Source organism: Scatophagus argus, chromosome 4 (genome assembly GCF_020382885.2).
Source record: "Scatophagus argus isolate fScaArg1 chromosome 4, fScaArg1.pri, whole genome shotgun sequence".
Taxonomy (NCBI): Eukaryota; Metazoa; Chordata; class Actinopteri; family Scatophagidae; genus Scatophagus; species Scatophagus argus.
Window position 1 is genome coordinate 24,358,789 of NC_058496.1, and position 12,574 is coordinate 24,371,362.

Genomic DNA, 12,574 nt, shown 5'->3' on the forward strand with positions numbered 1-12,574 from the left:
ATTAATGCATGGCTCAGCAGGAATTAATGCATGAACTGGTGCGGGACATATTATGCCGTAGCACAGTGTACACTATTATGATGCATATAAACTGATTATCTGAAACTGTCTATATTTTATTAAGGTCAGAGTAATAGGAAGGGCAAGGCATGGTTTGTAGAGAGACTTTCAACAAAAGGCAAAATGCATCACATGAGACAACACATCGGACAATGAAATATACTGTTGGTACCACAAACCTCTCAATAGGTGAAGCCAGTAACTCCCCCATAAAGCATTGTTTAAAAATGCCAAATTTAGTTGGCTGAAACTGACCTGGTAACCAAGATGATAAGATAAGGTACTCATTGCTTTCTATTGTTTGTGGTACAGTAGACATAATTTGGAGATGTTTCCCATTCAAAGCTGATGTAATCAAATTCATGAAACTATCAAGTCCAGGGTCATGCTGGTGGACTGGTGGTCTACAGTACTTACCGTTCCAGGTGGAGTCTTTTGCTGTATGTAATTACTTGATGTGTCCCCATGTTTCCTGTCAGTGACTGCTGCCATTTGTCAAATGGAATTTAAGACATTAAAGGATAATCTGACCAAATTAACAGTAAATCTAATGAATCCATTATTATAGTTACTAGTTTTCCCCCAGAATGCACCCCAGATAAAAAACAAAACAGCACAGGGCACACAAATCTAATTAAACATGGACAAGGATTCTTTCCATGATCAGAGGTATTTTGTAACAAATTCAAGTCGTTTGTCTTTTCTTCTTCGCTGATTTCTTATTTCTGCTTTCAGACCAAACACACAGACAGCAGTAGTTTTTTTTTCTGTTTGTTTGGTTTTGTTTTGTTTTTTTTTTCACCATCTGCTTGGCCACCCTGGAGTTATGTCTGTCGGTCTCTTTATTTGCTTGAACTTTGTTTTACTGTCTCTCTAGCCTCTAGTGCAGCTGTGCTTCCACCCAGACAGACCAATTGGAAATCAGGCACATTGTTTACATCCTTCTCTTTTTCTGGTTCTTCATCACGTCTTTTTTGTTTAAATATTGAGCCAAGTCAGTTTCATGGTACCTGTTGCCATGGCAATAACGTGATTTCCTAATTTGTAAGACTTCATTTCAGCTTTTCCTTCCCTTCCTGTCTTCTGTCTCTGTCTTCCCACTTCCTCTCCTCTGCCCCGCCCTGGAAAATATTTCTTCACATCAATCTGCTTCCTCCTCCTCACCTCTGCTCATCATAATTCATTTGTGAAATCATGTCATCAGCTGACAGTTTTAGTGTGTACGTATGTACAGAAGCAAGGGCACAACAGACATGCAAGCATATCACACCTCCCCCCATTTCTTTTGGAAGGAAATTGTTGTCACAATTTTGCCAGTGGGAACAAATATTATTCACTTTTTGGTTGTTTCTACAATAAATTACTTTCCCAGGGAATAGTTTCTGAGCAAGTACAGTGAGCTCCATTGCCCATTAGCCATTATTCTGTTATACACCTTCACACCTGAGAGCTCTCTAGCTGTCAGCCACAGGCAGTACCAGTGAAGCTGCTGTTAATGTCTGGTTGCTTAACTTTTCTTAGGCTACTTATATGGAAAAATAAATTGAGCAACAGCAAAAGCTCTTTTAGATTTCATTAAAAGCTCCCCGATCGACAGCAGCTGCTACTATTTATGAGTTCATTATTGAAAGTGGACTGATTTGTGGCAATAAATTCATTAAGGTAATTTAGGTGTGGTGCAGAGTGTAAAATGTTTTATTCATGATTTTGTGTGGTAACACCAAAATCCAGATTTGTTCATCAAGGTTGCCTATTGTTTCCTTTTTTTCTCTGTGTCCATTTTGTATTTTCCTGACTTGCCTTGAGTATGACTGTACCTGAGTGGGAGAAGAGGTGCAGTAGCAGTGGGTGTCAATAATGACTAAGCAGTGAAAAAGTGAAATTTTGCTGTAAAGAAGAGAGGTGTGATTTACATTTGTAAATGTGTGGAAGGAAATATGCTTTAAAGCTACCTGCGTTTTGTGGGTCAAATGTCAGTCAGTTTGACCTGAGCAGAGAAATTCAAGTACAGTTAGGTAACATTTTATTTTGTAGCATTTTATTATCTTTATCTCTTAGATAGGGAGCAACATGTGAAAAGAAAATGATGTACCTCTACCTATTGGGAAAATGGAGACAGCATTCATCTGGTACACTTTAATTAATTACTAGTAGAACCTTGGAAATTTCCTATGGAAATCAACATCTTCTTCTAAATTTTGAATATTATCCCTGTTTTCCTTTTAATTAGCACCTAAATACACAAGCCTTTATAGGAAATCTCCAGAAATTATTAAGAAATTACAGGACCTGTAAAATAAAGGTTTGGCTGTTTTCTTATGTTTCTGCATCAGTGATTTTCATCTAAAAGAATGTCATCCAAATGGACACTCACACTCATTAAACGAGAACTGAGTCTAACAGATAAATTATTCTAGCAGTTTGTCACCAACTTCTGTGGGGCTCTTAGACTTCCTCACTGAGTATTTCTTCCTGTTTTTGTCAGCAGTACCTTTGGAGCCAGAGCAAAACATGTTTTTTTTTCCTCCCAAGATGATTTAATGTCACCTGGATCCAGCAACTAGTTTAAGGTCTCTTCTGTTAGCATGTGATGATTCTGCATTGGCTCCCTGAGGAAGACTGAGCTTTGGTGCTGAAACTAGTTTGGTTACATCAGTTGCGAGTGCTGTGAGAGGATATTTGTTTCAGCTTAATCTATTAAGTAATGCCTCCAGATTTGGATTAAGAACATTAAGGACAGGAAATTGATCCAGTACAAAAAATAAATGAATCACTATGACATGCAGAAGTATTGCAGTATTACACAATCGGTATTAGCTCAGAATACAAAAAAGCTCCTGAAGGTTTATTTAATGGTGCTGACTCAGTTTTCTCTGAGAATAATGCGAAAAAACTGAAGTTCAGCTCCATCATTTCTGTTTTCTCCCTCAGGCTATTTCATTTAATTTTGAGGTGGACACCTTTAGGTGGCAATATGAATAATTCCCAATTTAAAAAGGTATTTATCACACATCTAATGAATCCAGACAGATGCCAAATGCCTTACAGTGACATAAATTGTGTCACAGCAGCAAAGGACAGGGATGTTCATGCACCCCACGATGAGAATCCCTGCTGTAGATCTGAAGGGAGTAACCTGCCTCTCAGCATGTGGAGCAGGTAACAAGGACAGCCAATTACAAATATTTCCACCACTGTGTGTGAGTGTGAGTGTGTGTGTGTGTGTGTGTCAGAGAGACCTGCTTTAGGGAGGGACAGTGTGACAGTGTTTTATTTTTAAAGGTCAAAACTGATCTGCTGTCCTTACCTCAGTCTATTTAGCTGATATGTGTATGCGTGTTCCTGTGTTTTACATGCCGAGAATGAGGACAAGGTCTGAAAAGTGAGGACCTTTTGTCTGGTTCTAACTTCTTCAAACCTTGATTTTAGAGTTGAGGTAGAGGTTTAAGAGTTAGGTTGAAGGACAAGGCTGCCATTGTTACATAATTCTCTTCTCATAATTCTCATAATTCTGTCAATAATTCCCATAAAAAGACCCAAACCTCACTGCTGTGTCTGTGACAGGCCACCCAAACCAGCTGGTTCCTACTGTCCTACTTTTTATTAGTCTTTAGTGCCAGTTAGTGTTGGCCATTGTTCATGCTTTAATCCAAAGATAAAAAAACCAAGGGGAAACCCTTTCCAATATACTAATAACAGACAAACTAATTGCTATGCAGCTATGACTGGGCATTTTTCTAAGGAAGTAAAACACTGAAGTGTGACAGATATCCAGTTGTTTGTTTGTTTTTTGTTTCTTTCAAAAGAGTGAGTGACTTTTGCCAATTTCTAGTGAGGCTGTAGTCCCTGCAGCTCTTTCTTCCTCCTGTTTCTCTCTGTCAGACACAACTCATTTCATCTTGTTAGTTTGCCAGCCATGTCGTGACTCTCACTAAGCCAAGGTAGTCTCTCTCTCTCTTTCTCTCTGTCTCTCAGTTTATGTGTGCTTTTTTGCCATTACATGTAAATTTGTGTTGCAAAAATTTATAAAGGAGAGTAGTGGATAAATTTACAAAAATAAGCAATGGGGATACCACTACGGGCTAGCTCAGGTAGCAGAGCTGGTTGGCCATTGATCATGGGGTGGTTGGGCCTGTTCGTGTGTCTCCATGTCTTTAGGCAGAACAGTGAGCTCAAATTGTTCCCAATGAGCAGACCTTGCATGGGAGTTAGCGAGTCAGTGCACGAAAGTGTCTGTGGTATGAATGTAGCCTAAAGAATTGTTAAAAGTAATCAGTAAAGGTTCAATTATTACGATTTCTATTCTTGGTTGGTTTGGCAACACCTCTTGTTACTGCATTAAAGATTAAAGATTAAAGTGACATATTTTGTCATTGGAGGGAACTCACTCCAACGAAATTTGTTCTCTGCATTTAACCCACCCAAGTGACGTGCACACACACACAGCAAACCCGGGGCAGTGGGCGACCGCGTGCAGCGCCCGGGGAGCAGTGGGGGTTAGGTACCTTGCTCAAGGGTACCTCAGCCATGGACACCGGGACGGGGAATCGAACCAGCGATCCACCGGTTACGGGTCCGACACCCTAACCGCTGATCCACGACTGCCCCTAAATGATACAGGTCATAGGGTGCTGTTGGAAATTACACATGTATGGTCCAAGCGTGACGTGAGTAGCTACCAGTGAGAAATGCAACATAAAAACAATGGTGTATTGGTTTAGAGTGCAGCCAAACAAACAGAGGGCTGTGGTCATAGTATATATAACTGCTATCCGACTTGCTTGAGCAAGTATATTGAGCAGCAACCGCACAATGCCAGTGCATTGAATAGTTACTTTCTTATTAAAGCGTGCCAGTGTCCTTGAGGTCTAATGATAATGGAAATCGCACCTCCTGTATGAATGTGTGAATTTGCATCCTCTTGCTCAATACAAACGTCCATAAAAACATTGTTCTGAATAGCTACAAGTTGTCAAAAAAGAAGTTATTTTAACTAATTGGTTAAAAATTTGCTTTGACATCACAGGGTCTTCAACAGGGGGAAACAGATTTTGAATGTCTACGCTGTTTCTGTGTTTCACCAAAAAAAAAAGCTTTTCATCATCAGCAAGGGCCATGAAGTGCAGCACTGCCTTTCCGAGCTCAAATATTCTCATGTAGATCTAATGGGCTTATATTGTGCTGGAGAATTGTCTCCATATTGATATCCTTCTCACAAAAAACATTTCTTTTTCTCTGTCTTCCTTGTTAGTCTCCACAGTGCCAGACTGCACACATATTCAGACAGAGACAGACACATTCAGACACCCTCACGATGCAAATTGCTCATGTCTTTGTCTTCCCCACTGTCTAGAAAAGTGTAAGGATCTTTGCTCTTTCTTTTCTCTTTCCAACAGAGAGATCGTTTTGTGAAGCTCTTGGATCAGCTTCACAACTCCCTGCGTATCGACCTCTCCATGTACAGAGTGAGTCTCTGCTCTCAGCTGCTGTTTTCTTCACCTCATGCACATCTATAGCTTCAGTCCATCCCAGTGTAAGAAGTGTAGTGTCAGCTTGTCACCACTCATTCACAAAAACGGAGTTGGTGGGTATGTATAAATCTGAATACAAGTCATGATTTATCATCTTTCCCAAGATGAAAACTTTTCTCTTCGACGTTCCACCTCTTGCTGTCATTTATTTCTTCCAGTATGCTTTTGATGTTAACAGTTCTGTTCTCAGCTTCTCAGATGTTGTTTATTTTTCTATTTCTTAAGTTTATTCTGGGGTCACAGCAGGTATATGCACATATAGCTTTTGTCTGGATGATGTCCCTCTGTCTTTTTGCATGCAATTTGGCCATATGCTTGTAAACAGTTATACAGAGATAAAGTAAAAACTCAGTAAACTGGGTAAAAGGCAAACAAATCACTGACATGATTGAAAGGACCGTAGACCAAGAAGGAAGATAAACTTAACTATCTAGTGAAACCTGTGATTAAGGTGTGTGTGTGCGTGCGTGCGTGTTTTCCTACAGAACAACTTTCCGGCCAGCAGCAAGGCTCGCCTCCAGGACCTCAAGTCAACTGTGGATCTTCTCACCAGTATCACCTTCTTCAGGATGAAGGTACTGAAACAAAACATCAGTTTAATAATCACCAAATCATGAAACCAAACATCAGACACATGCAGCGCTGCTTGACTAATGTCACTGCAGAGGACTTTATGCATTTTAAAAGCCTGGCTCTCTTAAAGTGTGTGTTATATTGGAAACAGTTATTTTCGGTTTCCAAACAGGTCAAAAACTTAATATTTACTTTAGAATGAGGGAAAAATCCAGAGAAGTCCATGGCCATTGATCCCAGCTGAAATGTGGTTCATCCCTGAAATGTCCCTGTTTTCTTTAGAGTACTTCATTGGATGAATTTTGTGTATGTAATGTGTATCTATCACTTACGTGTATTTTATACTGAAATATGCAATACAGTAAAGTGAAATGGCTTTATTCAGCTCAGTGTGTTGTGTCTAAAGACTATGTGTATACATATTAATTTATTCCAGCTTCCCACTGTTTTGGGAAGTTTTCCCATTGTTTTGACGTGAAACCGTCAACGGGGGCAAAAAATGGTAGAGTTTACCTCTTAGGCCGAGGCAGAGAGGGGACGGGTACTTGTCCTGACCAATAAATTACATTGTTGTCTGGTGCCTGAATTTTGTGCCTTTTCAAAGACAGTTGCACCCCAAGCTGATATGCTCTTAGGTAGACTTTATGGTTATTTACATGCATCACCAGAATGAATTAAATTAAGTTTCTACTGCTCAAACTTTCATGGGTGACAGACACCTTACATAATATAGGCCCACTGTGCAAAGTATGGACCTTTGGATTTAGAATAAACCAGCTAACCGGCTGATTAGCTGTGTGATGTCCCTGTCAAAGATAGACAGACTGTCTTTATTAACCTGAAGTCGTCAACTGTCTCTTCATATTTTTCAAAATCTGCCATATTTTTTGTAGATTTTGGTCCATGTGAAGACTTTCATAGGGGTAGAAGCACAAGAGCAAACACACACAGACACACACACACAGGGTTTAGGTGTAGCGTTGCAGGATTGATTGCAGCCCCTGACTGAAGTCTTTCAGAGTGAGCTCAGGTCTGTTGACTCCTGAGTGGAGGACAGAGGAAAGATTGTGGATCTCTATGTGTCCATGCTTTCATATGTCCATTCACACATGTTTGTTTTTTATTCCAGTTTGGAATGAAGCAAAGAAAAAAAAAAAAGAAAGAAAAATTTGCCTCATTTTTACAAATTTATAGTTTATATTTTTTGCATTGATGTATTTATAATGACCCAATACTGCCTTGTCATTATTTATAGGTTGTGAATACTGTATGAAAACTCTAACTGATTTAATTTTGTAACCTCTAGGCTTTAAAAAAAAAAATCAAAACCTCCATTGCCATACGAAAAAAAACCAAACATGTGGTGATCACTTGTTGTCCAAAGATTTTATTATGTACAGTATATACTATTTGATTTATGAATGCATGAATGTCTGTGTGTTTCTGTACAACCTTACTCGTCCTGACCTGTCTTCCCACTCTTATGTCCGGTCTTGTCCAGGTCTTGGAGCTGCAGAGTCCTCCCAGGGCTGCCAATGTGGTGCGTGACTGCGTCAAGGCCTGCTTGAACTCCACCTACGAGTACATCTTCAACAACTGTCTGGAGCTCTTCAACCGCCAGTTCCAGCCCGCTGTCCAACCAGTGAGTGGCTAAGCGTCGACACATTTTGAGCTAAGATGTAGTGTTTGGCACATTTTGTACTACCATTCTCAAAATTGGATATTCTAATCTGCACACTTTCATGCTGCAAATTACTGCGAGTCACTTATGATGAAAATCATTTTTAGAGCATATAAATCATGCAAAACTATATTATTCATATTACATGTATATTATGGTTATTACACATATTAGATCAATCTCAGTACATACTGCACATGCTGGCTTGGCCTGAATTGGTGCACTAATTAATTGAATCTGCTTCAGCTGAAGAATTAATTGCAGATCATTTTTAAGTGTTCTCTGAAAGATGAAGATCATGTGTTAATGTGTCTGAACTCATTAAACCAGTCTGTGTTTAGTATAAATGAACAATACTTTGCATGATAATCCCCTTTTCAACTTTATGGACTGTGCAGAACGTTGTCACATAAACATGGAGCCGGAATGTTTGAAAATAAATCATTTCAGTACGGTCGAGGAGTAATATTGTAATTATTGTTATAAATTATTCAGCGCAGATCATTCACTGAAATCACAATTATGCATCATAAAAACTTGTTTTTGTTCTGTGCTGCGACTCATTTCATAGCAGCTTGTGCTTCTTTTTAAAAGTGCTGGATATCTGGTTTTGGATTCACTTTCTCAAAGCTGCATAAATGCATCTGGACAACTAAATTCTTCCATCATTTTATCTGTCTTCTTGCCTTTTCCCTCTTTCAGTCTGAGCCAGAGAAGAAAAAGAAGAAGGAAAAAGTGGAGGGAGAGGAAGAGGAGGAGGAGGAGGAAGAGGAGGAGCATGATGGTGAAGAGGAGGAAGAGGAGGAGGAGAAGAAGAAAGAGGAGAGCCAGCAGGAGGAGCAGGGCCCGAGCATCCAGAATCTGGACTTCTGGCCTAAACTCATCACTCTCATCGTCTCCATCATTGAGGAGGACAAGAACTCCTACACACCCATCATTAACCAGTCAGTAATCAGTTTTATTCTTTCAGCTTTTACGTGGTACATTGTAGGTCTGAGATGATTCATTTCTTTTATGTCATAGTTTATAAAAGCCATTAAATTTGTTTTGAAATATGTCCCACATCATATTAAATTTCATTGAATTTTCTAATGTAATTGAATTTAATTGTTCACACCAGCATTATGTTGCCACATACAACCAACACATGTTGAATTTTAGTTCATAGAGTATTATAAATTTTAAAAAGAAAGTATAATATTAATTTTAAAAGTATCAGTTACAGTCCATATTTAAAACAAGTATTTGTATGTGGGCAAAAGTCTCTGATTGATTTGTTCACATTAGTTTTGAGCTGTGAAGGTCTGAGAAAAAAAAAGACAAGCTACCATGTGTGTTTTGAGTTGTCATACCTTTGATCATACACCCCGCAAAGCATCTGTTAGCAAGTTGAATAAAAAGCTGAATATTGACATACAGACTTAACCACTAGTGGAGTAATTAATACTTTAACTGTCTGTCTTGTCCTGACCCGTCAACCCCTTCAGGTTTCCTCAGGAACTCACTGTGGGTAAAGTCAGCGCTGAGGTCATGTGGACGCTGTTTGCTCAGGACATGAAATATGCCCTGGAGGGTAAGATTGTGTGTGTGTGTGTTTCTCTCTGTACAGTGTGTGTGGGTAGAAAGAGGACGAGTAACAACTCAGATAATCCTGCTGTTTTTTTCCATCATCTCTTTTTCTTCTCTTTGCCATCATTTCTTCCAGTTTTACATAAAATTGACCACTACCACTGGAACAACGGTGAGACTGTAGACAACAAAATGTAGCTGATGACAGGATACAGTCAGAAGAGGGGACAGCTGCTTAGCTGAGTTTAATTTAGAGAATAAAGGCTATAGTTTAGGGACCAACTTAGAAAATTATCTGTACAACAAAAGTACATTTTGATCAAACTCCTTTTGGCTGCAGATAGCTCGTCAAAAACCTAAAATATTATTTTAAATGCTATAAAACATAATAAAATATCTCTCTATATAGTCAGTTGGGCATTTGGCCATTGTTGGTGTACAGTTACAGTCGCTGTGATTCCACGTCCTGTGTGTTGTTGTGAGGGCTGATGCTCAACAGTCTCTAACACTGTGAGAAACACTGTAGTGTACAAGATGACTGATTGCTCCTGAGGCTCTCCATGTTCAGCATAAATGCACAAACGGCTGTTTGAAGTTAGTGAGCCATGTTATCACACTACTTAAACACTCTGATACCTCAAGAGTCCCTGTGTCTCATTTGAAGTCTTCCCAGCTACTCAGTATTCTGACTGTATCTCATATTAGAAACTTTACAAAACTATACTATCCTGAGATGCTGTGTAGCACAGGGAGAAGCAGAACTCATAGAATTAGATGGTATTTTTAGCTCAGTTCTGTAGACTTTTTTCTGTGACTAGTCCTACTTTCCAGCTCCACTAGTGTTATAAATATTATTTTTTTCCTTCTCTAAAACCACTTGCGTCTCTGTCTTTGCTTTATCAATCAATCTTCTATTTTCTCTGAATGCTCATTGGTGTGTTTTGTACCTCTGTCACCATCTCAGCTCCCACCACATTTCGCATCCGCAAAGTTGATTTCTATGCTGGTAAGACTGTGTGTGTGGGTGAGTGTGTGTGTGTGTGTTTTTTAATTAGTCATCTGTAGCAGAGATTTCCAACCTTTTTGGCACTGTTGGCTTTTGACTTTTTTGAGGTTACATACCTATTCACAAATTATGCAAATTGTGATTCAGAAACCTTGTAGACAAACCTTTTGTAGACAAGAGAATGTAAGGGAGTACACTTCATTTCATTTTGGTTGTTTATTAAAAACAATGTTTATAGACTTATTATCAGAGCTCAGGTAGTGACCTCACACAGAGTTCATGCATTTATAAATGCCAAGAGGGGCTGATGTAAGAGGGGTTACTTTACACTGCAGAGTATATCATTTCTTTTACACTCTCTGGCAAGATGAAGGAACTTTTGAATCCTTATTATTATTATTTTTTACCACTGTGAATTTGAGAGGAGAGCGTCAGGATCGCTGTATCTTCATTCATACATTAACTGGTCCATCAGGTTACCTTTGATTTCTGATGTGATGCTGCCTAGAAAGTATAAAACTTGGATAAATGAGGCATCTCAGCTTGATGTGACAGTATGCTTGATATGTGTATCATCTTTCATCAGAGTTTGATGAAAAATAAGGAAATGGTTGGCCTAAACAGGATGTGAACTGTTTCTTTTTGGAAAGGCACATGCAAAAAGACATTTAGACAGATATTTGAACGCTTTGCCAAATGGCTGAAAAACAGCAGCTCCTGCAACACAACTCAGTAACAACTGTTAATTTCTGTATGTTTTGTTTGTTTGTGTGTCTGTGTGTGGTTGTGACTTTCACAGAACACGAGAAGCATAAGCTCTGTAAGACTGCTGACTACATGAACCTGCACTTCAAGGTCAAATGGCTTTACAACGAGTATGTTAAGGACCTATCCGCCTTTACAGACACTGTGCCTGAGTACCCTGCGTAAGAGACACACACACACACACACTTTATACTAATTTATTTTCCCACCCCAGATCAGAAATGTAATAATAAAACCAAAAGGCAGCTCATCTTGATTGCTGAGTTCCACCTTTTAGTTGAGATTTTAATCTTGTTGCATACATAATGATGGACAAACGCATACACACACACACACACACACACACACAATCAAAGCATTCCTAGATGGGTTTGGAAAGTATAAATATGGATGACGAGAGTAATGATGATAATGACAATACATTCTATTCATACAACACCTTTCAAAACAAGGTCACAAGGTGCTTTACGTGGTAAACATTGTTAACAATAAGCCTGTTGAGACCTGGTATTAACATCCATCATAAGTGAGCCTATCATGATGAAGGAGCTCTCAGTCAGTTCACATCTCACACATTATAATGTTATCTCCACATGTGCCTCCAGTGACCACTCATGATCCAATCTCACTTTCCTGTTCTATGTGAAAATAAACGACTGCATCACTTATTTAAACAAAGAAAGAAAAAACTGGACGGCATAACATTTGCCAAATTTACAACTCAACAACTTGCAAAATGGAGTGATTTTTAAGGAAGTTTGGGGACTTTCCCCATGGCCAAGGACCAAGGCCATGGACAAGTAACATATACACCATATAGATAAAAGTATCCAGACTACCCTCTTTGTGGTGCTTTACTGGCCCACAGAGAGCCCTGACCTCAAACCCATCAAACACCTTTGGGATGAACTGGAACGGAGAATGTGAGCCAGGCCTTTTCATCCAATATCAGTATCTGACCTCACAAATGCTCTACTGCATGAATGGGCAAACATTCCCACAGAAACACACAGAAAATCTTCCCAGAAGAGTGGAAGCTGTTGTAGCTGCAAAGCTGTCTGTGTGTTGTCAGAACGTGATGTCAATAAGTCCCTGTTGGTGTAATGGTCATGTGTCCCAATACTTCTGTCTATATAGTGTTACTATATACAGTTCACTATAATATAACATTTCAGACAACGCTAATTACAACTGACTAAGAAGTGATAGGTTCTCTCATGTTTTGTGCATGAGAGGAGGCTGATAAGATAGTTTAGTGTCTGTCTTATTATTGCTCCAGGTGGTTCCTCCCATTTGTTCTGGCCTGGCTGGCTGAGAACGAGGAGGTGTCGATGGAGTTCATGCATGGGGCGCTGGAGAGAGACAAGAGAGAAGGGGTGAGTCGCAGAA

At 39.3% G+C, this 12,574-nt stretch overlaps 1 protein-coding gene across 2 annotated transcripts in view; it reads left to right on the forward strand.

Moving 5' to 3' along the window:
• LOC124057549 (protein unc-13 homolog B-like) overlaps positions 1-12,574 on the forward strand; it is a 156,803-nt gene that overhangs the window by 113,395 nt on the left and 30,834 nt on the right. For both annotated transcript variants that reach the window (XR_006843128.1, XM_046385932.1), the window contains exons 22-28: positions 5,457-5,525; positions 6,077-6,166; positions 7,666-7,806; positions 8,548-8,789; positions 9,333-9,418; positions 11,220-11,346; positions 12,465-12,561. Coding sequence is in view for 1 of the 2 variants with exons in the window: in XM_046385932.1 (XP_046241888.1) it covers positions 5,457-5,525; positions 6,077-6,166; positions 7,666-7,806; positions 8,548-8,789; positions 9,333-9,418; positions 11,220-11,346; positions 12,465-12,561 (852 nt within the window). In the remaining variant the exon portion in view is untranslated. The remainder of the gene's footprint in view (positions 1-5,456; positions 5,526-6,076; positions 6,167-7,665; positions 7,807-8,547; positions 8,790-9,332; positions 9,419-11,219; positions 11,347-12,464; positions 12,562-12,574) is intronic.